This window comes from Helianthus annuus, chromosome 16 (assembly GCF_002127325.2).
Source record: "Helianthus annuus cultivar XRQ/B chromosome 16, HanXRQr2.0-SUNRISE, whole genome shotgun sequence".
Classification (NCBI taxonomy): domain Eukaryota; kingdom Viridiplantae; phylum Streptophyta; class Magnoliopsida; order Asterales; family Asteraceae; genus Helianthus; species Helianthus annuus.
This window is the reverse complement of record NC_035448.2, coordinates 201,817,473-201,845,084: the sequence shown is the minus strand read 5'-3', so window position 1 is coordinate 201,845,084 and position 27,612 is coordinate 201,817,473. Positions and strand designations below refer to the sequence as shown.

At 37.9% G+C, this 27,612-nt stretch overlaps 2 protein-coding genes across 4 annotated transcripts; one reads left to right on the top strand and one right to left on the bottom strand.

Moving 5' to 3' along the window:
• Positions 1–5,956: 5,956 nt before the first annotated feature.
• On the bottom strand, positions 5,957–9,054 carry LOC110915502 (probable protein phosphatase 2C 46). Of its 2 annotated transcripts, none has more exons than XM_022160216.2 (5): positions 8,402–9,054; positions 7,819–8,256; positions 7,371–7,738; positions 6,549–6,785; positions 5,957–6,446 (listed from the first exon to the last, which is right to left on the bottom strand). In XM_022160216.2, exons 2-5 carry the CDS (start codon positions 8,132–8,134, stop codon positions 6,171–6,173), a joined length of 1,197 nt encoding a protein of 398 aa, XP_022015908.1. In that variant the 5' UTR covers positions 8,135–8,256; positions 8,402–9,054; the 3' UTR covers positions 5,957–6,170. The 2 variants fall into 2 exon arrangements, with proteins under 2 accessions (XP_022015908.1, XP_022015910.1); XM_022160218.2 differs by having other exon boundaries at positions 8,389–8,988.
• Positions 9,055–21,576: 12,522 nt separating this feature from the next.
• LOC110915503 lies at positions 21,577–24,196 on the top strand. Of its 2 annotated transcripts, none has more exons than XM_022160220.2 (3): positions 21,577–22,149; positions 23,037–23,086; positions 23,986–24,196. In XM_022160220.2, exons 1-3 carry the CDS (start codon positions 22,033–22,035, stop codon positions 24,095–24,097), a joined length of 279 nt encoding a protein of 92 aa, XP_022015912.1. In that variant the 5' UTR covers positions 21,577–22,032; the 3' UTR covers positions 24,098–24,196. The 2 variants fall into 2 exon arrangements, with proteins under 2 accessions (XP_022015912.1, XP_022015911.1); XM_022160219.2 differs by having other exon boundaries at positions 21,578–22,209.
• Positions 24,197–27,612: the final 3,416 nt, after the last annotated feature.

The following is a 27,612-nucleotide window of genomic DNA, read 5'->3' as shown; positions in this document are numbered from 1 at the left end:
ATAAACCGAAATAATCTTAGAACACTAAGTTATGCTCAGCCTAAAAATAAGTAAAAATCTCCAAAAATCCCAAAATATTATTTTATAACAGTAGGTATAAGGTTTTGTATAAAAATTTGGGTTTAGATAGGCTATATGCAATTTACGCCATTTAATTACTAAAGAAGCTTTAATTTACGCTAATGAGCATAACTCTTATTCTACACCTCAAACTGATCTCAAATTTTAGGTGCAAGTTTATAAATCAGTAGCTAAGGTGTCTACCCTTTTACATTTTCAAAAATCTCATTTTAAGGTCAAATGGGCATAATGGTCAACATATAAGCGATTAACGGAAACATGCATGCGAATAAGATATCTAATGAACCAAGTTGTATAATCTCATAGAGTTATACTAACATGCAAATAGGTCTAAGAGAAGCTCTAAGGCAATCCTAAACTTGGCTTAAACGGGTCAGAACTGAAAGTCAAAGCAGAAGTCAAACTTTGCGACTTTCGGTTCCAAACCGAGCCTAAACTGAAAATTGTCGAGTTGAACATGTTGAGACATGTTCTTACATCAATTACCAAGTTATTTTAATGATCAAACAGGTTGCATGTATCCTACATTGCTAATTATGCATTAATTCGCAAATAACCTTTCTGTTGACTTTTTACAATAAGCTTTGACTCGACAATTAACATAGTTAGAGTGGGAATCTGGAAATACCCTTTTAAGGGTTTGTTACCCACATAATTACCTACTTAAAGGTATTTTTAATTCGGGATATTAGTGGGTAATTACTGACTAATCCCGCAGTCAAACCTTAATTACGACGGTTTGAATTTCAGCTAATTAACTAAGCTAAAACGAATTTAGAAAGGTTAAGGACACTTACAAGAGTCCTAATTATGCTTAGGGATCACTAAGGATGCTTGTGGCTGACCAGAGGGCTTCAAAGAGTGAACTTGTGAACTTTGCAAATAAATGCACAAATTGGTCACAACTTGGAAGCTCTTATTTTAAGGGTTTTAATTCAAGGAGATCATGCTAAAGAGGTCTACCAATGCTTCCAGATCAAGACAAGTGCCCCCTATGCATGAAAACCTGTTGGTGCAGCCCCTGGTATGTAAAAACAAGGTTTTATGGCGGTGCAACGGGCTGGACAGACACCTGCAGGTGTTTTCTGTCGCTAGCACTCTGACGCGGCCAGCGTAAACCCATAAGGGAGTCTTACGCGGGTCGCCTGGCCTGTCAGAACCAGCCAAACAAGTTTCATTCTTTGCATTTTCGGTCCCTGGTCCTTTGTAACGTGGTTTTAAGCCCTTAAATTGCATTTCCAGCCTTCTAACTTGATTTTTAAGGGCCTTGGGACTTTTACTAACTTGGTCAAGTCCTTGACTAACCTTGTAACCACTCATAAGGCCTTAGAATTCAACGTTGATGCTTTTAACCCCTTGTACACGAATTTGATCTTAACTTTCACATACGATAACGAAACTTTATGAAATTTTAACCACATATTCTAGTGAGTATATTTTATCGTTACAAAGCTTCGGGTCTGCCAAAAGGTCACTCAGAGGTATACTTTGCACATGTTGACACATTTAGCCCCTACAGTTTGTAATTCCTCACTTTCTTTCATATTTAGCTTCGTATGATCCATGATTTATTCGTTTGAAGGTATAAACATTATGTAGGGCTATGTTTGAATATATTTATCCATTGTTGACACTTTGGACCCTTATATTCACATAGTTTCCCCGTTTGTCAACTTTAGTCCCTTTAAAGTATTCTTTCACACGTTCAGAGCTTATGACACGTGTCTATACATTATTGGACATAAATTTCCGAGGTGTTACATTACCAAACCTTCGTACCATGTGCTAAGCAAAATTCGTAGTTTTGTAGGCTCGGGTTGAGTGATTGGATCTACTTTGTTAAACTATGTGGTGAATCTATCTGGTTAATCTATGTTTTGAGAAGTGGTGAAATCAAAAGCAGTGGTTAACGAGGCATGACACCGACTACGAGACGAACGTGGCATGATTGAAGCATGGTAGATACGCCGCTGGTATTTCCTATATATAAGTGCTTCTGTCATGCTGCCGAACTTTCGTAACTCGTGCCATGCAGGGTTTCGTTGTTTGTGGATTGTTAGCACGAATCAATGTGAAACTATGTGAATCTATTGGAGTCTATGAATCTACTGAATCTATTGGAATCTATTGAATCTATGGGAGACTATTGAATCTATTGGAATCTACTTGAGACTATTTGAATCTATCTGGATTAATCTATGATGAGTGTGGATATCGACATGTGAACATGACATCGTGTACGAGGTGGAAGTACTGTATCCGAAGCGTGGTGATTTATTCGTTTGAAGGTATAAACATTATGTAGGGCTATGTTTGAATATATTTATCCATTGTTGACACTTTGGACCCTTATATTCACATAGTTTCCCCGTTTGTCAACTTTAGTCCCTTTAAAGTATTCTTTCACACGTTCAGAGCTTATGACACGTGTTCATACATTATTGGACATAAATTTCTGAGGTGTTACATTACCAAACCTTCGTACCATGCGCTAAGCAAAATTCGTAGTTTTGTAGGCTCGGGTTGAGTGATTGGATCTACTTTGTTAAACTATGTGGTGAATCTATCTGGTTAATCTATGTTTTGAGAAGTGGTGAAATCAAAAGCAGTGGTTAACGAGGCATGACACCGACTACGAGACGAACGTGGCATGATTGAAGCATGGTAGATACGCCGCTGGTATTTCCTATATATAAGTGCTTCTGTCATGCTGCCGAACTTTCGTAACTCGTGCCATGCAGGGTTTCGTTGTTTGTGGATTGTTAGCACGAGTCAATGTGAAACTATGTGAATCTATTGGAGTCTATTGAATCTACTGAATCTATTGGAGTCTATTGAATCTACTGAATCTATTGGAGTCTATTGAATCTATTGAATCTATGGGAGACTATTGAATCTATTGGAATCTACTTGAGACTATTTGAATCTATTTGGATTAATCTATGATGAGTGTGGATATCGACATGTGAACATGACATCGTGTACGAGGTGGAAGTACTGTATCCGAAGCGTGGTGGATACGCCGCTGGTACTTCCTATATATAAGCGCTTCCGACATACTGCCAAGCTTCGTACAACATGCCATGTGAGAGCAGTGGATTGCAGTGTGTAATCTATTGGAAACTATTGGTTTTGTCTACGTGTGTAATGTGATACAAATGAGTCTATTGTTTGGCAATTGCGACACGTAACATGACGCCGAGTGCGGGGTGGAAGCAATGCGCCCGAAGCATGGTGGATACGCCGTTGGTACTTCCTATATATAAGCGCTTCTGACCTGTTGCCAAACTTCGTACAACGCGCCATGCGAAGGTCGTAGGTTTGCGGTATCTATGAGAATCTTGTGAATCTTGAGTCTTAGTCTACCGTGCGTAAATCTATGTAGACCTATGTTAATTTAGACTTATACGATCCTCTTGTTGGATCTTTAGGATGTCTTCTCGGAAGCTATCCAACACTCTCAGGAAATCCAGGGAGAAGTCTCAGAAAAAGATGATGTCGTTCATGGCCGACCAGATTGCTCGAGTCGTGCCAAAGATCGTCTCTGAGCTCCAAGGATCAAACACACCTCTATCCTCTGTGGACTCCAAGGCTGAGAAGCAAAAGCCTACTAAGTTCAACTATAAGCATTTCATCTCTTGCAACCCTAAGACTTTCACGGGAAATGATGGGGTGACTGCTATGCTCGAGTGGTTCTACAGCATCGAGGTTACCTTCATTAACAGCGAGTGCCCAGACCACTTGAAGACTAGGAGTGCAACTGGAATGTTTCAAGGCAGAGCGTTAGAGTGGTGGTCGAATTAGAGAAACATCCGTTCAAATGAAGAAGCCTATGCTCTTCCATGGGCCGAGGTGCGAGAACTAATGATGTTTGAGTTCTGCCCTCCTCATGAACAATTGAAGCTTGAAGAAGAGTTTTGGCATCTGAAGCAGGTTGGTGATGATAACCTGGCTTATACTACCCGTTTTAAGCAGCTGAACCTTATCGTTCCTCATTGGTTTCGACTCCTAAGCGAATGATAACTCTGGACTCTTAGAACAACCCAAAATCCCAGTTTGGAAATGGGACAGTATCGCTATGGATTTTATTACTAAGCTACCTAAGTAAGCGAAGAAAAGAAATACTTGAAGCTCTTTTATTCTCATACTTACCCATATTTGTAGAAAGGTGTGTGATCACTTTCTTGAAATTGAGAAGCTAGTTGGATGGGTTAACAAAATGGAAGAAAAAGACACGATTTTGAAACCACAAGAAACCAGATTCGAGAAAACAAACTATTGGATGAAAGTGACAATTTTAGCCAAACCACGGGAACGAAAATGATAGTTCACTCTTTCATATATATTGATTGTAAGTGACATAGTGTTTTTGCTCTGTTCTTGCATAAGGTGAAGTTTTTTGAAATACCATTTTTATGGATCTCCTTTAGTTGTTCTCTTGGTGAAAACAAACCTATACAATATAGTGCATACATAATTTCCTTGGTGATATATATGAAGAATGAGCTCTTTGTAACTACATGGCTAGCACCACATTAGATTCAGAATCCGCTAACGTGTTGATACATATAGAGGGGTCTACATTGGCTCTTCGTCGTCAAAATCATCAATCTGTTTTAATCATACACTTTAAATGTCGCCGCTTCTTAAATTTCTTCTAATTTGATCTTGGTAGGGAATTTTAAAAGTTTTAAATTTAATGCAACACTATTTAGTTTGCCTTGCAAATAATTTTTAAAACCATATACAAACCCTCCAACCTTTACATGAATGCTCACATGTAATCAATCCATCACCATTCGAGTAGCACTTTTTTCTATTGTTGCAAGAAGTTGACTTTCTAGTATATGCGGACCAATTTGGATGATGTATGACATGTATTCGATGGTCTCTAGAGACATCATTGTTGTACTTTTTCACATATACATTTTTATATAAAAGATTGGACAATTTCCTAGTGAGCCATTTGTTGTGTGATGTAGACATGCTTGAATATTTGGACTTGAAGCATTGATCATTAGATAATAATTAAGTAATACGTTATTATCTTTTTTTGAACATCAATTTTTTTTATCCCTAAATACCTCAACAAGTTAAACACATAACAGACAAACACTATACCACTAGACTATACGTTACTATGTAATTATATGCCCACACAATCTACAACTCTCAAACGATTGTAAGCTTGGAGTCTACAGGCACACAAAGTCACTTCTTGATACACACATATACACATACATACAGATAGAGATTAAGGGGGTGTTTGGCTAAGCTTATTTAATTTAAAAATGACTTTTTGTTAAAAGGACTTTTTTAAGGGCTTATTGACTTATGACTTTTTGAAAATAAGTTTTTAAGAAACTGTTTGGATTAGCTTATGTGGTAGGAAAAGCCAATAAGTCAATAAGTTATTTTTTAAAAAATGTTTGACTTAACTTATTCATATAAAATGACTAAAAGGGATATCTTTTTTTATAAGTCAATAAGGAGCACCTAGGGCACTTTTGTAATTTTTTATGAAAAGTTATAAAAAGCTTCAAAAAGTCACAATGTTTTAACTTTTCAAAACTGAATTTTCCTCCCATAAAAAAAGTTATTTTAAGTTTGTCAAACACTTTTTCTCCTTATTAACTTTTTATAAAAGTCAATAAGTTATAAGGAGGTCTGAAAAAGTTTAGCTAAACACCTCCTAATATAAAAGCTTAGTCAATAAGGAGCACCTTGGACACCTTCCACCACCATGAAGCCAACACGCATAGGTGGCACCTCCAATCGTCTGCCGCTACATTTCTGGCCAAACATCAACAATCAAGTTTACCATGAACACTTCCTAAAACGCGAATCACATCTTTCACGACACGACACGCAAAACTGTCAACATATCGAAAAAACGATTCTGAATTTCTAACATGGTTTTACAGCATTTACACGGTAATGACATAGAACTCAAGATTCTATCTTTTCTCAGATTCTACCATTTTTGTTCTTTATCTCCCAAGAAACCAAATAACAAACAGTTCGAGTTAACATGTAACCTTGTACATCAAAGAATTAAAACTAACGACTGATAAAAACTGACCGACAACTCAGGTTGCCGCGCTAGCGAGGCCCGTGGAAGTTGATAATGGTGCCAATGTTTTCGCCGGGAGGTTGACACCACCCCCTTTTAACGACAAAGTGGGGCCCCTACATGAGCTGGCTTTACTCACTAGATTCGAGTCCAGAAATACGACTATCACTGTGATGTCATCGTGAAAATGACGTCTTACTCCCCTTTCGATTTTCTTTAAATCTGAATACCTCATTTCTCTCTTCTTTGCCGCCTCTTGTAACGCTGCTTTCACTAGCCGTCTAGCACTTCCCTGTTTTACAAAAACCGACAAATTATTCAGTGTATAATCGTCACGTCTGCCAAGTAAAATAATAAAGGGTGGATGATATATTCAATGAAGTACGATGCTTACATTATTAGGGTGATTTTGCACTATATCGACAGCTTCTTGATTGCTAAGATGCTCCCAAAGACCATCAGATGCTAATATGAGAAACCGATCTTCTGGTTGAAGTTCATGCATAGATATCGATGGATCTGCACTCAGTATCGGCCTTCGAATAGGGTCGCGAAGACGAAATTTTGCATACAAGGGTTCCCTGTTAAATTCTGCTTTTTTGAGGTATACGTCACCTATAGATCTAGATATCTGCAACAAGTTCAAAAAATACAGAAGCCCGTGTTATAACCAAAATTGTCATGATTCACAATTTCATATTGTTATTTCCACAATTTTGATGTAAAAGACAAGTGATGATCTTCGTCTTAAAAGACGTTAGGCGCTTATGTTCCTACAAGCCAAGGCGTGCGGTGAAGGTGCCAGCCTAACGTACGTGATGCGCCCGGTAATTAAAAGAAAATGATTATTAATATAACGCCCAAAAATAAAATAATAACAGAAATGCACACAAGTTAATAGCTTAGAAGGCATGAACTACCCTAGTTTTTGTTTACAACTAGAAGTTGGTCTGTTGTTGTTTAACGTGTTAACCTTTTTATCAGGCAAATCTTCCATACTTTCTTCACCCCATTGTTGTTTTTACATCTGTCTCCGCCAAACCCTAATTTTGACCAACTTTGACGCAGAGGCGTCAAGGACCTTATGCGCTTTCTTTATCGTCTTGCGCATTAGGCTCGCCTTATTAAACCAAGGTGGTTTTATCAAACATTTAAACACACTTATTGAATACAAGTGTCTTAACAAAAACATGAACAAAGAAAGCAAGATCAATACCTGTATGAGGCCCTTCACGCGCCACACGTTATGTTTCAAAACTACAATTTGAGGATCATCAGGATGCAAACTATGAAGTTCTTGCCTAACCGACTCTATGCTCGCATTATGTTCAGTCGACAATTGGATTGCAATAACCTCCCCCGTAGCCTTAACCGCCCTCCCCAAAACAGCACGCGAATCACCAGCATTCGCGATGTAAAGCATCCCATTACAAATCACACCAACCAGACAACAAGATCCAACAGCAGCCAATTGTGGCTTCACCGTCCATTGTCTCGCCACAATGGATAAAAACCCTTCTTCTGTTGCATGAAACGCTTTTTGTATAACCTCCACCGACATCGCCTGTTGTTCTGTAGCAAACCCTACAAAATTACAAAAACCATAATCCAAATTATGCAATCACGATCGAAGAATTTAACAAAGTTCGATTCAGTTGACTCACTTCTGAGATTCTGAAACAAGTGATCATTGATATAACGCGAGGTTTCGGGCCCACCATGACCATCATAAACTCCGACAAACGTTCCAAACGGTCCAGAATCCAGAAAGCTCAACGGGCCAGACTCAATCTGGCTTTGATCCTCAAGTAACATATTGGCTTGAACCACTGCCATTGAGAACTCACCAGCCAAGTGCTGACCAATGTCTTTATACCAAAGAAGACCATCTTGCCGGCCCGTTGCATCCGAACCCGCATACGAAAACCGGTCTGATGGTCGCCAACAGGCCTTTAGAAAATTTATCAATTTTGATAACATCCCTCATCTCAATTCTCACAACAACTTACGACCTATTTCTCAACATCCACAATTGGATGCGAAGAACCCTACAAACCCCTAAATCTCAACACAAGTTGCAAACTATTTTCGTTCCAAAATTCCTGCATACCATAATAAATCAAACAAGATCATGACCTAATTAAGCTGGATCTTTATAAGGGTTTGCAAAATTAAAGGTCAAACAAGGTCAACATACCAGTGCAAAACCTAAATAATAAAGATTAAAGACTTACAGATGACAATTACCGTTTATATCCAATGTACGATATCTAGTGAGTTACTGAATCAAATCAAATAAAGATGGAAGATCCGAGCAGGATTAGAGCAGACCCATGTGGGTTTAGATGGGTTAGATCTGTAGATCCATAAAAATCAAAACTTTGTGCATAAATATACGAATCTTTGTGGGTTTGACGATTGAAGATGGAGAGAGAAAGAGGGGAAGATAAAGATAAACTGAAGAGAGTGAAAGAAGGGTTTTCTAATTCTTTATTGATTTTAATTCAAACAGTGTGTTTGGGGTGGTGTGTGTGTGTGTGTGACACTAGAAGACCATTCTCTTGGTCTAGAAGAAGAAAACCTACAATAATAGATGGAAGCCAGCAAATACAATGGGTTTTTGTAGGCTCTACAAACCGTGCAACTTTTGTAGTCTTGTAAAGATAATGATATATGTATATGGACTATGGTTAAATTGAATGTGTAAGTTTTGCAATCTCATAAGCCTAAACAAAATTTGTGACAGCAATAAACAAATTCGACCCGATATCAATACATAGTTGAACACAAGGACGTGACGACTTCACAAAGGGGTCGAAGATGGGCTTAGGCTAGAAGACATGTATACTTTGGTACAAATGGTATGATTTTTGTTCAAAACTGGGATTTATTCAGATTTGGTGTGGTAGAGATGTGGCAATGGTGATGGATGGATTAGAGACGTGTGGTTGTCATTAGTAGCGGACGTGGGATTGTTAGTGGTGGTCGATAAGAGTGGTGTGGTTGACAACAACCATGATGTGGTAACAATGGATGATAACGACGATGATGCACTTGACACGGTACGTTGGTGCAATTATCTTATGAAATTCAAGATTAATAAAGTGATCTTACAAAATTCAAGATTAGTGACAATGACTTGGTTTCATATAATTATATTGGTATGTAAATGAGTTTTATACGTGTCAATATATATATATATATACACTAGTGGGAAACCCGTGTGATCCTACGGTGGCGACAATTTGCAACGCGTTAGCCGTTCTTGTTGGTTTACCAATATCTATTGATATATTGTACAATATGTGTTAGTTTTCATATTCGTATGATATTCTACAAAGTGTAATTATAGTTATTGTTTTATCAGTGATATACAATGTTTTAAAAACCGGTTTTAAAATCAAACCGGATTAGACTAAAAAATGGTTCAACCGGTTGAACCAGGTTATACCGAGCGATTTAACTGGGTTGACTATTTAACTCTGTAATTTCATAAATTACAACATCAACTCAAAAGTTAATTCAAAAATGCATTATTACATATTAAAAGATGATCCAAAAGTAAATCCATAATAAAAAATAATCCATAAGATAATCGAAAATCGTTCAATTTTTTCAACAAGCTCTTTTAAATGAAATTGTATGATATGTTTAAGCCATTTGAGTGTTAAATACATCAACTATTTTCGTTTCATACTATATTAAGAACTTTTAGTTACGAATACTCATAATATATAAAAATTACGTAAGATAAGTAACATATATAATAAAAATAAGTAACAACACAAACTAAAATAACCCTGAGCCGGTACCGGTATTACGTTTCAAACCGGTATACCGGATTTTACCGTCGGTACAAACCTTATGCCATTTCACTTATTTACCGGAGTATTTCGTACCGGATTTACATCTAGAAACGATAATACCGGTATAACCGGCCGGTATTTACCGGTTTTTAAAACATTGGTGATATACATTGTTTAGAATTGACTTTAAAAAATTGCATTCATCAATTCTTTTTTATGTTTTCTCAATCTGATAAGAGTATGGGTCATTGAAACCAAACTTTATAAATTTTAGCACCCTCATCACAACGCGCAGGTGACATGGTGTGCAGTGTCAATTAACCATGAGTTTGGTTATGGTTATATCCAGTGTTGCAGAAATCGGCCTAGGCGGCCGATTAATCGGCGCCTAGGCGCTAGGCGGCCACTTACTGCCTAATTTTGAGCTAGTCGGTCAATTAATCGGCCATGGTCAAAGTCGGTCCTAGGCGGTACCTAGGCGGTCAAAAATCGGATTAATCGGACTATATTAATCGGTCAAAATCGGTCCTAGGCGGTTAAAATTGGTCAAAATCGGTCAAAATCGAACCATACTATCTGAAACTTGAAGTATTTATGTGAATTCTGAAGTATTATTTTTATATTATTGGGTATATATATATAATTTTGAAAAAATATATATAAAAATCCCATTCCGATTAATCCCGATTAATCCCAATTAATCCCGATTAATCCCTAGGCGGTACCTCACCGCCCGACTAGCGCCTAGCGCTTTCTACAACATTGGTTATATCAGTTAAAACAGTAGCTACGTGGTTATGTTATGGTTATTTTATTTATTTTTTTCTACGTTTCGGTTATAAGTTAGCCATGAGTTTTGTTATGGTAATATCGGTTAAACCAGTAAGTACGTTCAGTTATGGGTATTATTTTTATTTTCTTATGTGTTTTAGTCCAAGGTTGAGCCAACTCGCAACTTACTTGGTTTTTCATTTAATGGCTAAAAAATAAGAAAAAAATACTTTTGTTTTTCATTTAATGGCTAAAACTAATGGCTAAAAAATAAGAAAAAAAAAACTTTTTAAGTTACTTACTCAAGGCTTATTACGAGCCAGATTTTAATTCAATCAACGATGTGGGCTTGTTCTTAGTTGACTTGTGGCTGAACGTTTCTTACACCAGCATTGTTGGGATTAGAGAAACAATCATTTGATATTAGGGTAAACGGAGTGGGTGGCAAACTTGGTTGGTAAACAAGTTTACCGAGCGGTAACACCGCCGCCTAAGGTGTTTACCGCTCGGGAAGGGTCATGAATCGGTGAAGCGTACACCCTAAAGTGAGTTAACAACTTTTACTAAAGGTATGTGCCCATAGTTTGGGACAACGCACTATTTCCCTGGTTTTGAAAATACATATGGTACCCTTAGCTTGAGGCTACACGAGCGTGCTTAGAAAAGTACTATCCCAGGATTGGGACTGCCTTATATTCCTGGATTGGAATACTACTATCACTGCATTAGGACTGCCTTATATTTCTAGTTTGGACTACTACTATCCCTAGATTTGGGATGAATACTTTTCAAACTAATATTCCTGGAGGAATACTTTTAAACATGTTGGTGTAATTTTGATAGTTAGTTGATAAACTCAACTTTATCACTTCGTTGAGGAACCAGTCGAGACCAACCCCCCCCCCCAAGCGTTGTAAGCTACCTATAGATCGAGTTCGTTGGAACTCACTTCAAGCTATCGTTTTAGAACAATTTTCGGGATGAAAATTCTTTCAAGTAGGGGATGATGTAACACTCGGGCCTCACAGGGTGAACACAAACCCCGTTAACTCTGTTAACTCACACATTCACATAGGCATTACGTTTATGTTCGAGTAAACCTATTATCTTAGAAATTCCACATACACTCGCAGCACGATATACACAATATTCTTGAGGAAATAAATATAACTTATACAATACTCCCTGCTATGTGAAATAAGTATAAAGTATGTGAATTTTTCATGTTATGCGAATTTCGTGACTTTAAGTGATACATGACTTTATATGCTATGTGCTTTGCATGATTGGAACTTGTGTGAAACTACGTGTATTTGCGTATAACAGCAAGGTCATTAACAGATCTATGAATATTGTCACGGCCCCCGACCCAGTTTGACCCGTTTCAGGAGCCGCGGGACAGGAATCGTGGTATTTAATTTAAGCGACAGCGGAAGTTTTTTTAAAAACAGGATCTTTCAATAATTTAAACTGCTCGTTTCATAACTTAGGGATAAATTCCCGAAATTCACAATAATGTGATTTCTCAGGGAAATCTTTATTTTCAAAACATGTTTATTTATTTATTTACATTGAGCCACTTTTCTAAGCTGGGAGTGCTCCATGGCACTTTTCTTTGCTCATACCAGATCACCTGAAACATGTTTGAAAAAGGTTTTGTCAGCGGGGAAATACTGAGTGAATCATTCATTTTACTGAAAACGACGCATTTGTTATAATCTACAGTATTAAGGGGAATTACAATGTTTCTGATATCAAACCAACTACCCACAGTATTTGTCACTCGACCATCCATTGGCTAGCCCATTTGTCCAATGGTGTCTGTGACTGTGGTCAGATCACCCCTTGGCCACCCGTTTGTCCAAGTGTGACGGGAAATAAGTAATATATACAAAACCCCACATACCGGCTGTAACTTGGTGATTACATAGACTTAATCACTGTAACTATAACTTTAAAAATAACTTGGAGTTTTGTAAAACAGTTTGATAAAAAGAGAATGACTCACAAACTCTGAGAAAAGAGTTTATAAAAGAGGAATGACTCACTTTGCAGATTTACGAGCAGAGTATAAGCTTTACTGATTAGCTTGCTAACCTAATTTAAATAACAATGCACACACAAACGGGATTAGTAACTAATTCAGCAGTTACGTCAATTCACGAGATTAAACCCTCACAACTATTATCAAGTGCGATACTTAACAATTCAATGGATTCACAACGAATGACAGAGCATAGTCCGAATTCGAACAGCACTCAAACATTCAAGTTGAAATCACAATGAATAATAAAGTATAAGCTCAATTTGAGCAGCACTCGGACAATCGTTGGATAGTTATAATCGATCGGACGTTGAATCGTAATAGCGATCGAGTTATTACCCTGATTGCGGCAGCACCTCGTGATCGTGTGTGTGTTTATTGTGATATAATGGCCTGAACTCGACGTACACAGAAGCTATTTACGTCGTTTTAACTCCCCTGTGCAAGTCCCAAGGTCGGCTATTTATAGTAATTTTTGGGACTCCCTTACGGACCGTATGCCGGACCCCTTACGGTCCGTAAGCTAAGCAGTCTAATTCATAGGCTGCCTAGCTCGGGACTAGCCTTGGTGAATCATAAAATTGACTAATCAGACAACTCTACATTTTATTTTTGATAATTATTAAACTAGGGTTTACCCCCCTTGAGTTTTAGGGGCCCTGATCCTGATTCCGATCATTCTGAAAATTTTAGGGCTTATGCAGAATTACTTGGGTGTCTCAATTAGGGTTTTCTTATTGACTAATTATTGTCCTAATTATTGATTTTAGCGACAGTTGTTACATCCTCCCCACCTTGAGAAAAATCTCGTCCTCGAGATTTACTGAATAGATGAGGGTACTTTCGCTTCTTCTCTGATTCCAGTTCCCAAGTGTACTCTGGTCCTCTCTTGGATTCCCATTTGACTTTTACTAGTACTAGTCGTTTGTGTTTGAGAAACTTGATCTTCCGGTCTTCTATTTGTAAGGGTTTCTCTACGAATTTTAGCTTTTCGTTTACCTCTATATCTTGAAGAGGTACTACCAGGGATTTGTCTGATAAACATTTCTTGAGATTGGATACATGAAACACATCATGTACTCCAGCTAATTCTTCTGGTAGTTGTAAACCATAAGCTACTGGTCCTATTCGTTGGATTACTGGAAATGGTCCAACATATCTGGGACTCAGTTTTCCTTTCTTACCAAATCGTACTACTCCTTTCCAAGGAGAAACTTTCAAAAGTACTTTGTCTCCTACCTGAAATTCTAATGGCTTACGGCGATTGTCTGCATAGCTCTTCTGACGATCTCTAGCTGTCTTCAATCTTTCCTTGATTTGAGTTATTTTGTCTGTAGTCTCTTGTACAATCTCTGGACCTGATAACTGATTTTCTCCTATCTCTGCCCAACAAACGGGAGTTCTGCACTTGCGTCCATACAGTGCTTCGAATGGAGCAGCTTCGATGCTCGAATGATAACTATTGTTATATAAGAATTCAATTAATGGCAAATGGCTATCCCAATTACCACCAAAGTCAATTACACATGCTCGGAGCATGTCTTCCAGGGTTTGTATCGTCCTTTCACTTTGTCCGTCCGTTTGAGGATGATATGCAGTACTCAAATTAAGTCGAGTTCCCATTGCTTCTTGGAAACTTGTCCAGAAACGGGAAGTAAAACGACTATCTCTATCCGATACAATGGAGAGTGGGACTCCATGTAAGGATACTACTTCATCTACATACAACTTGGCTAACCTTTCCATGCTAAAGGTTTCCTTCATTGGTAGAAAATGAGCTGATTTGGTTAATCGATCCACAATTACCCAAATAGCATCATTGCCTTTTCTGGTTTTGGGTAACTTAGTAACAAAATCCATTGTTATGAGTTCCCATTTCCATACAGGCATTTCTAACTGTTGTAGTAGTCCTGAAGGTTTCTGATGTTCGGCTTTAACTTGTGAACAGGTTAGACACTTAGATACGTATTCAGCTATATCCTTTTTCATTCCTATCCACCAAAAATTATTTCTTAAATCTTGGTACATCTTATTATTTCCTGGATGTACAGTATACCTAGATTTATGAGATTCTTCTAGAATCTTATTTCTTAATTCTCCTTGCTTAGGTACCCAAATTCGTTTCTTGTGGAATCTCCATATTCCATCCTTTCCTTGTTCTAATTCCTTTAGGTAACCTTTCATTCCTTCGGCATCGTCCTTGATTGCCGTTCCCTGAATTTTCTTCAATTGTTCCATTAAATCTAATTGTAGATTTAACCTAAGAGCACGGACTCGCTTTTGCTTTTCATGATACTTACGACTTAAGGCGTCTGCGACTACGTTTGCCTTTCCTTCGTGATATTGAATATCACAGTCGTAATCACTTAGGATTTCCATCCACCTTCTTTGCCTCATATTTAACTCTTTTTGCCCAAATATATACCTTAAACTCTTATGGTCCGTATAGATAGTAAACTTACTTCCATACAGATAATGTCTCCAAATTTTAAGGGCGAAAATTATGGCTCCTAACTCTAGATCATGAGTTGTATAATTTTCTTCGTGCTTTTTCAATTGCCTAGAGGCATACGCAATTACCTTTTTGCGTTGCATCAACACACATCCATATCCTAATTTTGAAGCATCACAGTATACTTCAAAATCCTCAGTTCCTTCGGGTAAAGCTAAAATTGGAGCATTTGTCAATTTGTGCTTTAGAATCCTAAAAGCTTCCTCTTGTCTAGATCCCCATTCAAACTTAACAACTTTACAGGTTAGCTTAGTTAAAGGTATAACTATCCTAGAGAAATCTTTAATAAATCGTCTATAATATCCAGCTAAGCCTAGAAAACTTCTAACTTCCATAGCCGTTCGTGGAGCTTTCCAATTTGTGATTGCTTCTATTTTAGCAGGATCTACGTGAATTCCTTCGTGATTCACCATATGACCTAAAAATTGCACTTCTTGTAGCCAGAATTCACACTTCGAGAATTTGGCATAAAGCTTTTCCTTTCTTAACAATGTTAAGAGTGTATGCAAGTGCTCACAATGTTCCTCCTGACTTTTGGAATAAATAAGTATATCGTCAATGAAAACGATCACAAATTTATCCAAGTAGGGTTTACAGATCCTATTCATCATGTCCATAAATGCAGCTGGAGCATTTGTTAATCCAAAGGGCATGACTGTAAACTCATAATGACCATACCTAGTTCTGAAAGCAGTTTTAGGTATGTCCTCCTCTTGTACTTTCAACTGGTGATATCCAGATCTTAAGTCTATCTTAGAGAAATACCTAGCTCCTTGCAATTGATCAAAAAGATCATCAATCCTAGGTAATGGGTATCGGTTCTTAATTGTAACTTTATTCAATTCCTTATAATCGATACACATCCTCATTGATCCATCTTTCTTTTTCACAAACAACACTAGTGCACCCCAAGGGGATGAACTAGGTTGTATGAATCCTTTGCTTAGTAATTCATCTAATTGCTTTTTCAATTCTAGCATTTCAGTAGGTGCTAATCGATAAGGTGTCTTAGCTATTGGTGTAGTACCTGGAATTAAATGAATTCTAAACTCTACTTCCCTATCAGGTGGTAAACCAGGTAATTCTTCAGGAAAAACATCTGGGTATTGTAAAACTATAGGGATGTCCTGGAGTTCCTTACTTTTAGTGTTAATGATTACAGAAATCATATACACCATTTCTTGTTTCCTTGAATAACTAGCCAATTTCATTACTGAAATGAATTTTAGTGGCTTTCGAGGTCTATCTCCTGAAATTAATATTACTTCCCCTGTGGGGGTACGGATTTCTACGGAATTCTTATCACACAGGATTCGAGCATGGTTGGTTATTAACCAATCCATTCCTAATACTACATCGAATCCGGCTAAATTCATAGGTAATAGGTTTGCAGAAAACTTATGGCCTAATAATTCTATCTTTCCTTCTTGCAAAACCTTGTCTATGTTAACAGAATTCCCTTCTGCTGTTTCGACTGTATAAATCTGCCTAAGGGTAGTTAGAGGTAAGTTAAGAGCTTGGCAGAATGCAGTATTAATGAAACTTTGGTTTGCACCAGAATCAAATAATACTTTTGCATAGACGTTATGCACTAAGAACGTACCCGCTATCACGTCTGGAATGAGTTCGGCTTCTTGAGTGGTCAGCTGGAATGCTCGTGCATTTTTCTTAGTAGTTCCTTCAGTCGTTTTAGCTCTACTGTCTGCTGGTTTAGCTAACTTAGGACATTCAGACTGGAAATGTCCTGTTTCTCTGCAGTTATAACAAATTCTTGTTTTCCTTCTGCAGTCTTCTTCCCGATGTCCTCTTGCCTTGCAAAAGTTGCAAAATATATTGCACTGTCCATAGTGTTTCTTTTTGCAATTTCTGCAGAAAGGAGGTGATGAGGATTGCCCTGTTCCCCTCTTTTTGAACTTATTGTTACTATTACCCACGCGAAATCCTTGGGTAATCTTCTGAGCCAATTCCTTCTTGCGATCTTCCTCTCTGGTGCGGACTAGTTCATCGGTTAAGGTATTAGCTAATTCCACAGCATCGTCAATCGTGCGTGGTCTCGCAGCTTTAACGATGTTACGGATTTCTCCGATTAATCCCCAAATATATCGGGAAATAAGTACCGGTTCTGGCGAAGCCAGGGAAGGTACTACTCTCGCATATTCGAAGAATGTCGAAGTATATCCTCGACAGTCTACACCTATCATACGATGGCTCAGGAACTTATTTTCCATTTGTTCCTTCTCGTATTCGGGACAAAATTTTCTTTCTACAAGACTCCTAAATTCTTCCCAATTCATTGCATAGGCCACCCTTCTTCCTTTTGCTTGTAGCACCGTGTTCCACCATTCTAGCGCCCCTTCTTTGAACAAGTTTGATGCATACATCACTTGATCTTCTTCAGCACATTTACTTATTGCAATTACTGCTTCGGTTTTCTCTAACCAACGCAGTGTTGCAGTTGCCCCTTCATTACCTGCAAATTCTGCGGGTTTACAGGCAAGAAATTCTTTGTAAGTGCAACCAGGTGTTGCAGCTTTCATTCTCTTAGGGAGTGGGGCCTATCGCGGATCATGATCGTCATGATTGCCGCCTCCATTTATGCTGTTACTGCCGTTATCTTCCGAAGTACGTTCACTAGGAATTAATTGTGGTTCGGCAGGTTTTTGGACAGCAGCCACAATTTCTGGAATAGCATTGGCTATCCCTTGAGCAATAAAGTGCTCAATATCTTGTCTAGTTATATATTGATCTTCCTGATTTTGCTCAGACTGATTTACTTCATTAACTAGTTCACTATTAGCATTTTCCATCTGCTAATTAGTATTAATAGAAATTATTAGTGTTTAATTATTGATAACAAAATCACAGATAAACACATAGATCAGTTTAACATGCAAGCATAGCCAAAATTGTCGATACCTCGACTTCTGTTTTGTTTTATATATTATACCTGCTTCAATACACATTTTTTATCTTACAGTGTTTTATTGCCCATTTTACAAAGTTAGTTTTACTATATTAGTTATAATACAAACAAACTTCTCAAACCCCTCCTATCTTTTGGTTTACTGGCAGTTTCAGTAACGACGCTCCCTCTTGTCGTACTTCCAAGAGATCTGCTCCCCCATTTCCCGGATCCTATTCCCGGTGCCTATCAGTTCTTCACCAAACTGACGTAGTTCAGCTAAATTTTCATAGCTCATTGGCGGATTAGGGATAGGTTCTGGATCAAACTGTGGGAGAAAACTATAGGGACTATTAACTATATTTTGGAATTGCCAGTCATTGGTCCACCATTCCTCCATTTGGCCTAATGGTCGGGTGTGAACTAGTGGGTCTGGAATAGCTGGTCCTAGGTTTATTGGGAATTGGGCTGTAGCAGGATAAGAGAAGAGATTATCGTTGATAGGCTCTAGAACATCACAATTATCCAGTAGGCGGTCTATTTCGTCTTGGAATGTGATTTCCTCAGACTGTTTAGAGCTTTCTCCGATCTCTATTCCCTTTTGCTTTAGGTCTATCCCTATTTCTGCTGGCTTGGAACTTTCTCCAGTTTCTATTTCTTTTCCCTTACACTCACAGGGTTTTCTATTTTAGGGATTCTCCTAGGTTTCCTTCTGCGCACTTTTCGCCACCCTACATATCTTCTCTTCTTTTTAGGTTTTGCTTTTTCCAGCGGTGGAGCTTGGAATTCCAGAGGTTCCTCTATGTCAGCAATGTAACCAGTGAAGTTGTGGGAGACTTCAATTGGCACATGATAGAGGTTGAGATTCTGAAATGCTTCCGATATCTCATTCATGCTGTACGGCATATATGCAAATGCACAAAATGATAAGTTAAAACTTTGGAACAAAACTTAACAAATAAACATTTTTATTGCACACCAATTTGTACAACATAACAGGAAACAGAACACACTCAGATCTATTTATTTATTTACTGGGAAGTACTTATTTCTAGATTTAGAGTTTAAAGATTTGCATTTTCTGCTACAGTAGCGAGCAGATACAGATTTGCCCATTTTTCATCTAAGTTATTTTCCCCTGGTGGATTACTGTTAATTTCCTGAATTTCCGGGTTAAACCTCACTCTCTTGGTTTGGGGTTTCTTTTTCTCTTGACCCTTCCTAATAATCAAATTCCTTTTCTCTGGTGTAAGTGGGTTTTCGTAATTTGCCTTACGGACAAAGATTCCTTCCTCTAACTTGACGGAAGTTTTGGAGGAAGAGGTTCCCTGTTCTTTAGGTGTACTATCTAATTTGCGGTAGATAGCAGAAATCTTTTGTTTACCCATACTGTAATTTTAACAATTAATCAGTTAATAAGCATATATTCACAGAATGACAAATAAAATTTTCCATAAACTTAAATTAATTAGAACAGTGAGCTTAATCAGTAAGCTTAAAACAGTGGCTCTGATACCACCTTTTCCCTGTCACGGCCCCCGACCCGGTTTGACCCGTTTCAGGAGCCGCGGGACAGGAATCCCGTGGTATTTAATTTAAGCGACAGCGGAAGTCTTTTTAAAAACAGGATCTTTCAATAATTTAAACTGCTCGTTTCATAACTTAGGGATAAATTCCTGAAATTTACAATAATGTGATTTCTCAGGGAAATCTTTATTTTCAAAACATGTTTATTTATTTATTTACATTGAGCCACTTTTCTAAGCTGGGAGTGCTCCATGGCACTTTTCTTTGCTCATACCAGATCACCTGAAACATGTTTGAAAAAGGTTTTGTCAGCGGGGAAATACTGAGTGTATCATTCATTTTACTGAAAACGACACATTTGTTATAATCTACAGTATTAAGGGGAATTACAATGTTTCTGATATCAAACCAACTACCCACAGTATTTGTCACTCGACCATCCATTGGCTAGCCCATTTGTCCAATGGTGTCTGTGACTGTGGTCAGATCACCCCTTGGCCACCCGTTTGTCCAAGTGTGACGGGAAATAAGTAATGTATACAAAACCCCACATACCGGCTGTAACTTGGTGATTACATAGACTTAATCACTGTAACTATAACTTTAAAAATAACTTGGAGTTTTGTAAAACAGTTTGATAAAAAGAGAATGACTCACAAACTGTGAGAAAAGAGTTTATAAAAGAGGAATGACTCACTTTGCAGATTTACGAGCAGAGTATAAGCTTTACTGATTAGCTTGCTAACCTAATTTAAATAACAATGCACACACAAACGGGATTAGTAACTAATTCAGCAGTTACGTCAATTCAGGAGATTAAACCCTCACAACTATTATCAAGTGCGATACTTAACAATTCAATGGATTCACAACAAATGACAGAGCATAGTCCGAATTCGAACAGCACTCAAACATTCAAGTTGAAATCACAATGAATAATAAAGTATAAGCTCAATTTGAGCAGCACTCGGACAATCGTTGGATAGTTATAATCGATCGGACGTTGAATCGTAATAGCGATCGAGTTATTACCCTGATTGCGGCAGCACCTCGTAATCGTGTGTGTGTTTATTGTGATATAATGGCCTGAACTCGACGTACACAGAAGCTATTTACGTCGTTTTAACTCCCCTGTGCAAGTCCCAAGGTCGGCTATTTATAGTAATTTTTGGGACTCCCTTACGGACCGTATGCCGGACCCCTTACGGTCCGTAAGCTAAGCAGTCTAATTCATAGGCTGCCTAGCTCGGGACTAGCCTTGGTGAATCATAAAATTGACTAATCAGACAACTCTACGTTTTATTTTTGATAATTATTAAACTAGGGTTTACCCCCCTTGAGTTTTAGGGGCCCTGATCCTGATTCCGATCATTCTGAAAATTTTAGGGCTTATGCAGAATTACTTGGGTGTCTCAATTAGGGTTTTCTTATTGACTAATTATTGTCCTAATTATTGATTTTAGCGACAGTTGTTACAAATATAACGCATCGTATATCTTAGCTTAAATTTCGAGGACGAAAATCCTGTAACTTAGGGAGAATGTGACAACCCGTACTCTCAACCCCAATCATCGAGAGAAGGGTATCTTATTAAATATTCTAACTTATTATTATCATTGTCGTCATTATTATTATTATGACTATTATTAATAATTATTATTGTTATTATTATTATTTATCAAATAATAATAACCGCGACCAGAACCCGAACCAAACATACTTGTTTGCATATTTGTTTGCACGGTTTGAACGAAACCATTTTTATATACAAGACACATAAATAATATTCTACGGGCTAGTACACTTGAGCCGAGCCCAACTCAATTGCACACCCTAAAAACCCTACACTATAAATAAAACTCTAACTCTCACCACTCTTATGTTGAAACCCTAGCCTCAAGAAAATCCACTGCCTCCTCTCTAGCTCCGGCGACCGGAGCCGTGATTCCGACGAGTTCTCCGGCCAACCTTTCTCCGGCTACACACATACTCCGACACCCTACTTCCTTCTTCCACCATTCTTCACCCAAACCCACCTCACAGCTCCCATCTTCCTCTACTGAACGGCCGGCCACCACCATATGGTGGTGGCGTACGGCGACGAAGACACAGAGAATCGTAGAAGCGAGAGAGATAACGGAAAATGAAGAGGCCGATCACCACCCCTCCCGTGGTGGTGTGATGGTGACGGACGAGGGTTCCGGCACTCCGAGATGAAACTGGATCGCAGCTGGAATAAGATTAGAGTGCGGCTGGGATGATAGTAATGGCTAGTTGGTTTAGGTCTCGATTCAAAGGGAGGGATGGCGACGGTCGATGCTCGGTTCAAGGATGTCAGTGGTGGTGGAACTGACGGCAACGAAACCGGTCCGATCAGACGGCGCCGACGACAGTAACAACAATGGCATCACCCACACCAAGTCGCCTCTTAATGTCAGTCGGTACATTCTTATCTTCGGTTGCTTTGCATTCTTTTGTGGCTCTCAGCTACATGTAAGTTTATTTATACCAATCTGTGTAAATAAGATTGAAAGTGCAAACAAGTTGATTTGGAATTTGATGATTTGATGAACTGTGAATTGATGATTCCATATGTTGCAGATTATTTGAACTTATATGATATTAGTATACCTAAAATCGATCCAGTTATGCTTGCTCCTTGCATGGTAATTGTTAGATGGTCCCTACATGACAAACGGTATGAATGATCAATAAACAGGTGGAAAAGTAGAGTTTGAGTTAATGATTATTTAATATTAATGTGAAAAGATGATATTGCTAAATGATGATTTAATGAGCACATATTTGTTTAAGTTTAGATGAAAAAGGGTGCCTTATATTTTATAAAAATGATTTATGAAACAAGAGCTTGGAATTCATAAGCATTAATGGTAAAAATCTGTGCTTTTGTCTAATTTGATTTTGGTAGACTTGGGTAATTACTGATTGAACGAATGTTGTCGTACACCTACCTAGTCACACACTACCCGGTGACCGCACACTCTATTATATCATACAAGCATGACCGCACACTTGCCAAAGTAGTCGCACACTCTCGTGTGGATCGCACAACTGACAAGTGGGCCGCACATTAAACATACATTGGGCCTTATTCTAGTGGGCCGCACACTAGAAAAGCCTAAACCTTTTATAGGCCACACACAGCTCACTGTTCCATGTCATTTCATGTTAATTTTTTTTATAAATGATTTATTTATGATTAAGTTGTTATGTCATAACTGTTACTACTTACTTGACAAATACGTGTAGCTTATACGTGATTATTTGTTTACCCACCTAACGAGTGGTAACCATAATAGGGTGTGGTTGACCAACTTAGGACAAAGGCTTATCCGGCGAGCAAACTGAGGTGAGTTCACACTCTTTCCAAGGCATGGGATTCCCAAGGGTTGGGAATGAGTAAATGAACTAAACGGTAATTATGACCATCCTCCGTGGGTAGGATGCCAAGAATACACACTGGACCAAACCTCTATCATGACGTCCCTCATTTATATCGACTTAGGTGCTGTTTGTTTTTTCAGAGGTAAAATGTCTGTAGTCTGCGGACCACATCTGCAGGCATCTGCAAGAGAAGATGTGGACCAAATGTCTGCAGTCTGCAAGGAGAAGAGGGTTTGTTTTTTTTTTCTTCAAAAACTTCACACAAACACACAACACACACAACAGAGGTCTGCTCTCTCTCTCTACAAACTCTCTCTCTCTCTACAACCACCACCACTACCACCGCACCACCACCGCACAACCTCCGCCATCACAGGTCTGCTCTCTCTCTCTACAAACTCTCTCTCTCTCTACAATCACAGGCCTGCTCTCTCTCTCTCTACAAACTCTCTCTCTCTACGGTCTCTCTCTCTCACCGCTCTCTCTCTCTCTCACAGGTCTGCTCTCTCTCTCTACAAACTCTGGGTTTTGTTTTAATTGATGGGTTTGGTGGTGGTGGTGGAGGTGGTGGCTGAGATGTGGTGGTGGAGGTGGTGGCGGAGGAACATCTTATGTCTGTCCGATCTCTCTCTCTCTACGGTCTGGGTTATGTTTTAATTGATGAGTTTGGTTGTGGTGGGTTTTGGAGATAGTGGTGGTGGAGGTGGTGGCTGAGATGTGGTGGTGGAGGTGGAGGTGGTGGCGAAGATGTGGTGGCAGGTGGAGGTGGTGGCGGAGGAAGATCTGTGCATTTTTTGAAGATCTGTAGGTTTGAGAAGATGAATGTTATTGCCTTTTTTTTAAGCTAATTAAAGCACTTTTCAGATCTGTGCATTATCAATTGGAACTTGCTGTTTGGGAAGCTGGAGTGGTCATGGGTCGAGATACATGGAATCTCAATACAAGCTCAATGGTTTATGTACTCTTGGTTTACTAAACACTTAACAAATGATTTATGCTTCCGCTGTACACAATGAATGATATGTAACGTTTGTAACGCTTTATGTTAGTAAATGAAAGTTTTATTTAATTATAATTATGAGTTCAATGTGATTGGTGGCTTGGATCCTAGTATGTCACACGCCTCGCAGGGGTTTCCGCACATGGTATTTTGGGGGTGTGACAGGTCATGAATCGGTGAAGCTTTAACAATGAGGGGAAGGTGAAGGTATAAGCGATGATTATATGGTTTATTTTGTTTATATTTTTTTTTATAATAATAGTTTACCTAATCCAAGATAAGTAAACCACCACCAATGTTTTTGAGCAATAGGTAAACAAAATAGGTAAAATGACGTGGCACTGTTTGATTGGGTGATTTGAGAGTTTATCTATTCCAAATGTTTAACTACTCCCTTCACCCTTAGGCTGGAGGGTGTGGTTGGAGCCCCCTAGGGGCTTTATCAGGCCACGTCAACGCCACCTAGGATTCACCTCAACCATGGAGCCCCCTTTAATTTGCATGGTGTGGATGGAGCCCCATATTAAACAAAATTAAAAAAAAGACTTCATTGGTGCAAAACAAGTGTGCCCCACCTGAACCTCTCAACTTTGGTGTTACCATGGTGGCGAAGTAAAAATGGCGCCCCCCTCTTAAAATGGAGGATGTGGTGATGGAGCCCTATGGGGCACTATACATGGTGAGCTGGCGGGGGTGGCGCCCCCACACCCTCCAGCCTTAGAATCATATCTTCAGTTGTGAGAAGAAAAATGCAAAGCTTTAAAAAAAGTATCAATTTAATCCTTTAACCAACCCAGAAACGGTAACCAATAAGTTTCCTTTATTCGAGATAACTAGGTTAGAATCTCGTGTATTACACGGGTTGAATAAATATAATTTATATATTAAATAATAAAAAGTTATATCTTTATGAAACTCGTATATTGTACGGGTTAAATAAATATATTTTATATTTCAAATAATAAAAAAAGTTATATCTTTAAAAACTAAGTGTATTATACAGATTAAACAAATGTAATTTTGTATACTAAATAATAAAAACGTCGTATCTTTGAAAAAACCGTGTATAATCGGGTTGAATAAATCTACCAAATGATAAAAAAAATTATATCCTTAAAAATCTCATATATTACACGTGTTGAATAAATCTAATTTTACATAGCAGTTGATAAAAAGTTATATCTTTAAAAACTTCGTGTATTACATGAGTTATATAAATGTAACTTTGTATAGTAAATAATAAAAAAGTTAAATTTTTAAAAACACCGCGTTTTACACGAATTGAATAAATATAATTTTGTATACCAAATGATAAAAAAGTTATATTTTTAATATATTAGGGTAACATTTAATATTAATTTATTATTTAAATATTTAAATATTTAAAAAAAGTTATATTTTTGATTTTAAATTTTCAACCCGCAATGGTGGAAAATTTGCATCATCCAATGGCGGAACTGAATTTTCTTCTTTTACCACAACTTGTGGCTCCTCTGACTTTGACGAGTCAGATTCATCACCAGAAAATAGCTCTTCTGATTTTGATGAATCAGAATCATTGCTAGAACTATCATCAAATTTCTTAACAACCCATTTTTGGTTATTAAGCTTCACTTTTCTTTTGTAAAAACTCTTTGAACACTCACCAACCTCGAACTTTGAATTTTTGAAAACTTTAAATTGTTTGGTTGGTGATTCATTTTCAACCATCTTTTCTTTGAGTTTAAGAGAAACTTCCTGTTTTGTGTTGGATGCTTTTGGACAGTTCAAGGCAATGTGACCAATTTTTGACATTTGTAACAGGTTCTTGTTTCCTTTTTCTTCTGAGCAACTTCCTTCTTCATTTCCTCTTGCTTCTTAGCAAGAAATTCTTTGTTTGTCTGTTTCCTAAACAAATGCTCTTTTTCTTCTTCCGATGATGTTCCTGAAACAAACACAGTTTTTGGTTTATAAGTTTTCTCATTTTTATAATTTTCTGGTGGAATAATACCTAGACCTTTCTTTTTGAAATTACCGTTATGGTTTGGTTTCTTTTTAAAACCAGAACCAGAACTGTAACCCTTTTTCTTGTTTAACCTTTGTTAAACTCTTGAGGTGAACTTTTTAGGTTTTTCAGTAAGATTTGCATCTTTTATTTCAGAAATATTAATTTCTGTTAATTTGAAAACCTTTTTGATCATTTCAGTTTTAACACCTCTTATTGGAAATTCTTCATCAGAATATAATTTGTTAGAGTCATTCAAAGTATATGCTACTTTGAATGTTTCGTCACTCAAATTATTTTGTGATAACAGAAATTCTTTATTTTAAACCCCTTTTCCCTTTTTGACTGTTGGACTTGAAGTGTCGGACTCAGACTTTGACTCTGATTTTGACTCCTCCGTTTCATCTTTATCCAACACCTGATCGACCACTTTCTTTATTAACTCGGACTCATGATCAGCGTCGGATGATGTGAAAGTGACAACAATGTTGTCTGGCAATTTATCTGAAGGCTCAGATTCCCACTGTAAGTTGGTTGCCTTTTTTACTCTTTCTGAATTAAGATTTCGTGGAGAATATCCATTTTCAAGCGGGGGTGGACACTTGTTATAACTGACACTTTGTTTCTTACCAGAATTCTTCACTTCAGTATCCTCTTTTGTTTCGGAATTCTTTGCTTCAGATGTTTCTTCTTCAAACGCTTTCATGCCTTCCACTGTAGGATAAATCCTGTCAATCACATAAGAAGAACATGAGTAACTTTTCAATAATCTATCAACCCCTTCAGTTTCTATTCTCTGGGTTTCCAATTTTCGTTCAAGTTCAGCACATTTCTCAATGTAATGATTTATGCCTGTCTACTTCGACATGAACGCTCCTTGAAGTGTCTTCATAGCTTGTTGGTGCATACGTCTGTCGACTTCGTCTTGTATCGAGTCTTGTATGTATGTAGAAAGATCAGGTTACGCAAAACGAGAAATTAGGTTTTAAGGGTATTTCGCGCGAAATAGGTAACAGCTATTTCGTATGAAATCAGTTGGGTATTTCGCACGAAATCACTATTTCGTGTGAAATTGATTTCGCACCAACTGTTTCGTGCGAAATAGTCCTCCCTATAATACCTATGTTGCCTTGTCATTTGTAACTTTCCGGTTTCAGTGCCGAACTGCTGCCGAAGTGTCGTCTCGCTGTAAAATTTTGTCAAATCAATAAACAAGACAATTAAAGTGAATATCTAGCTGAATTACCTCGATACGTCTGTTTCCACCTTTCGTATTGAGCAAAAACTCTTCTGAACGACTCGTTCGGGTCAGAAAACGATCCTACAAGTGGTATCAGAGCACAGGAGGAAGAGTTCTACCGAATTCAGCTTGATTTCATCAAATTTTCTGACTTCTACACCTTCTTTTCAAAATTAAACAAATTTTAACGGTTAAAATGGATTGAATTTTTCACATCATAAGCGAAACTGTGTTTTAACAAAGCCTTGAAAGAATTGGACCAAAATT

Excerpts from the sequence above, each read along its gene's own strand:
- LOC110915502 (XM_022160216.2), bottom strand. The coding sequence starts at position 8,134 with ATGTTATCAAAATTGATAAATTTTCTAAAGGCCTGTTGGCGACCATCA. Across the intron at positions 7,739-7,818 it reads CTTGTTTCAGAATCTCAGAA|GGTTTGCTACAGAACAACAG; the intron begins GTGAGTCAACTG and ends GTAATTTTGTAG. Across the intron at positions 6,786-7,370 it reads GCGTGAAGGGCCTCATACAG|ATATCTAGATCTATAGGTGA; the intron begins GTATTGATCTTG and ends AACTTGTTGCAG.
- LOC110915503 (XM_022160219.2), top strand. The coding sequence starts at position 22,033 with ATGCTCGGTTCAAGGATGTCAGTGGTGGTGGAACTGACGGCAACGAAA. Across the intron at positions 22,210-23,036 it reads TTTGTGGCTCTCAGCTACAT|GGTGTGGTTGACCAACTTAG; the intron begins GTAAGTTTATTT and ends TAACCATAATAG. Across the intron at positions 23,087-23,985 it reads TATCCGGCGAGCAAACTGAG|ATCTGTGCATTATCAATTGG; the intron begins GTGAGTTCACAC and ends AGCACTTTTCAG.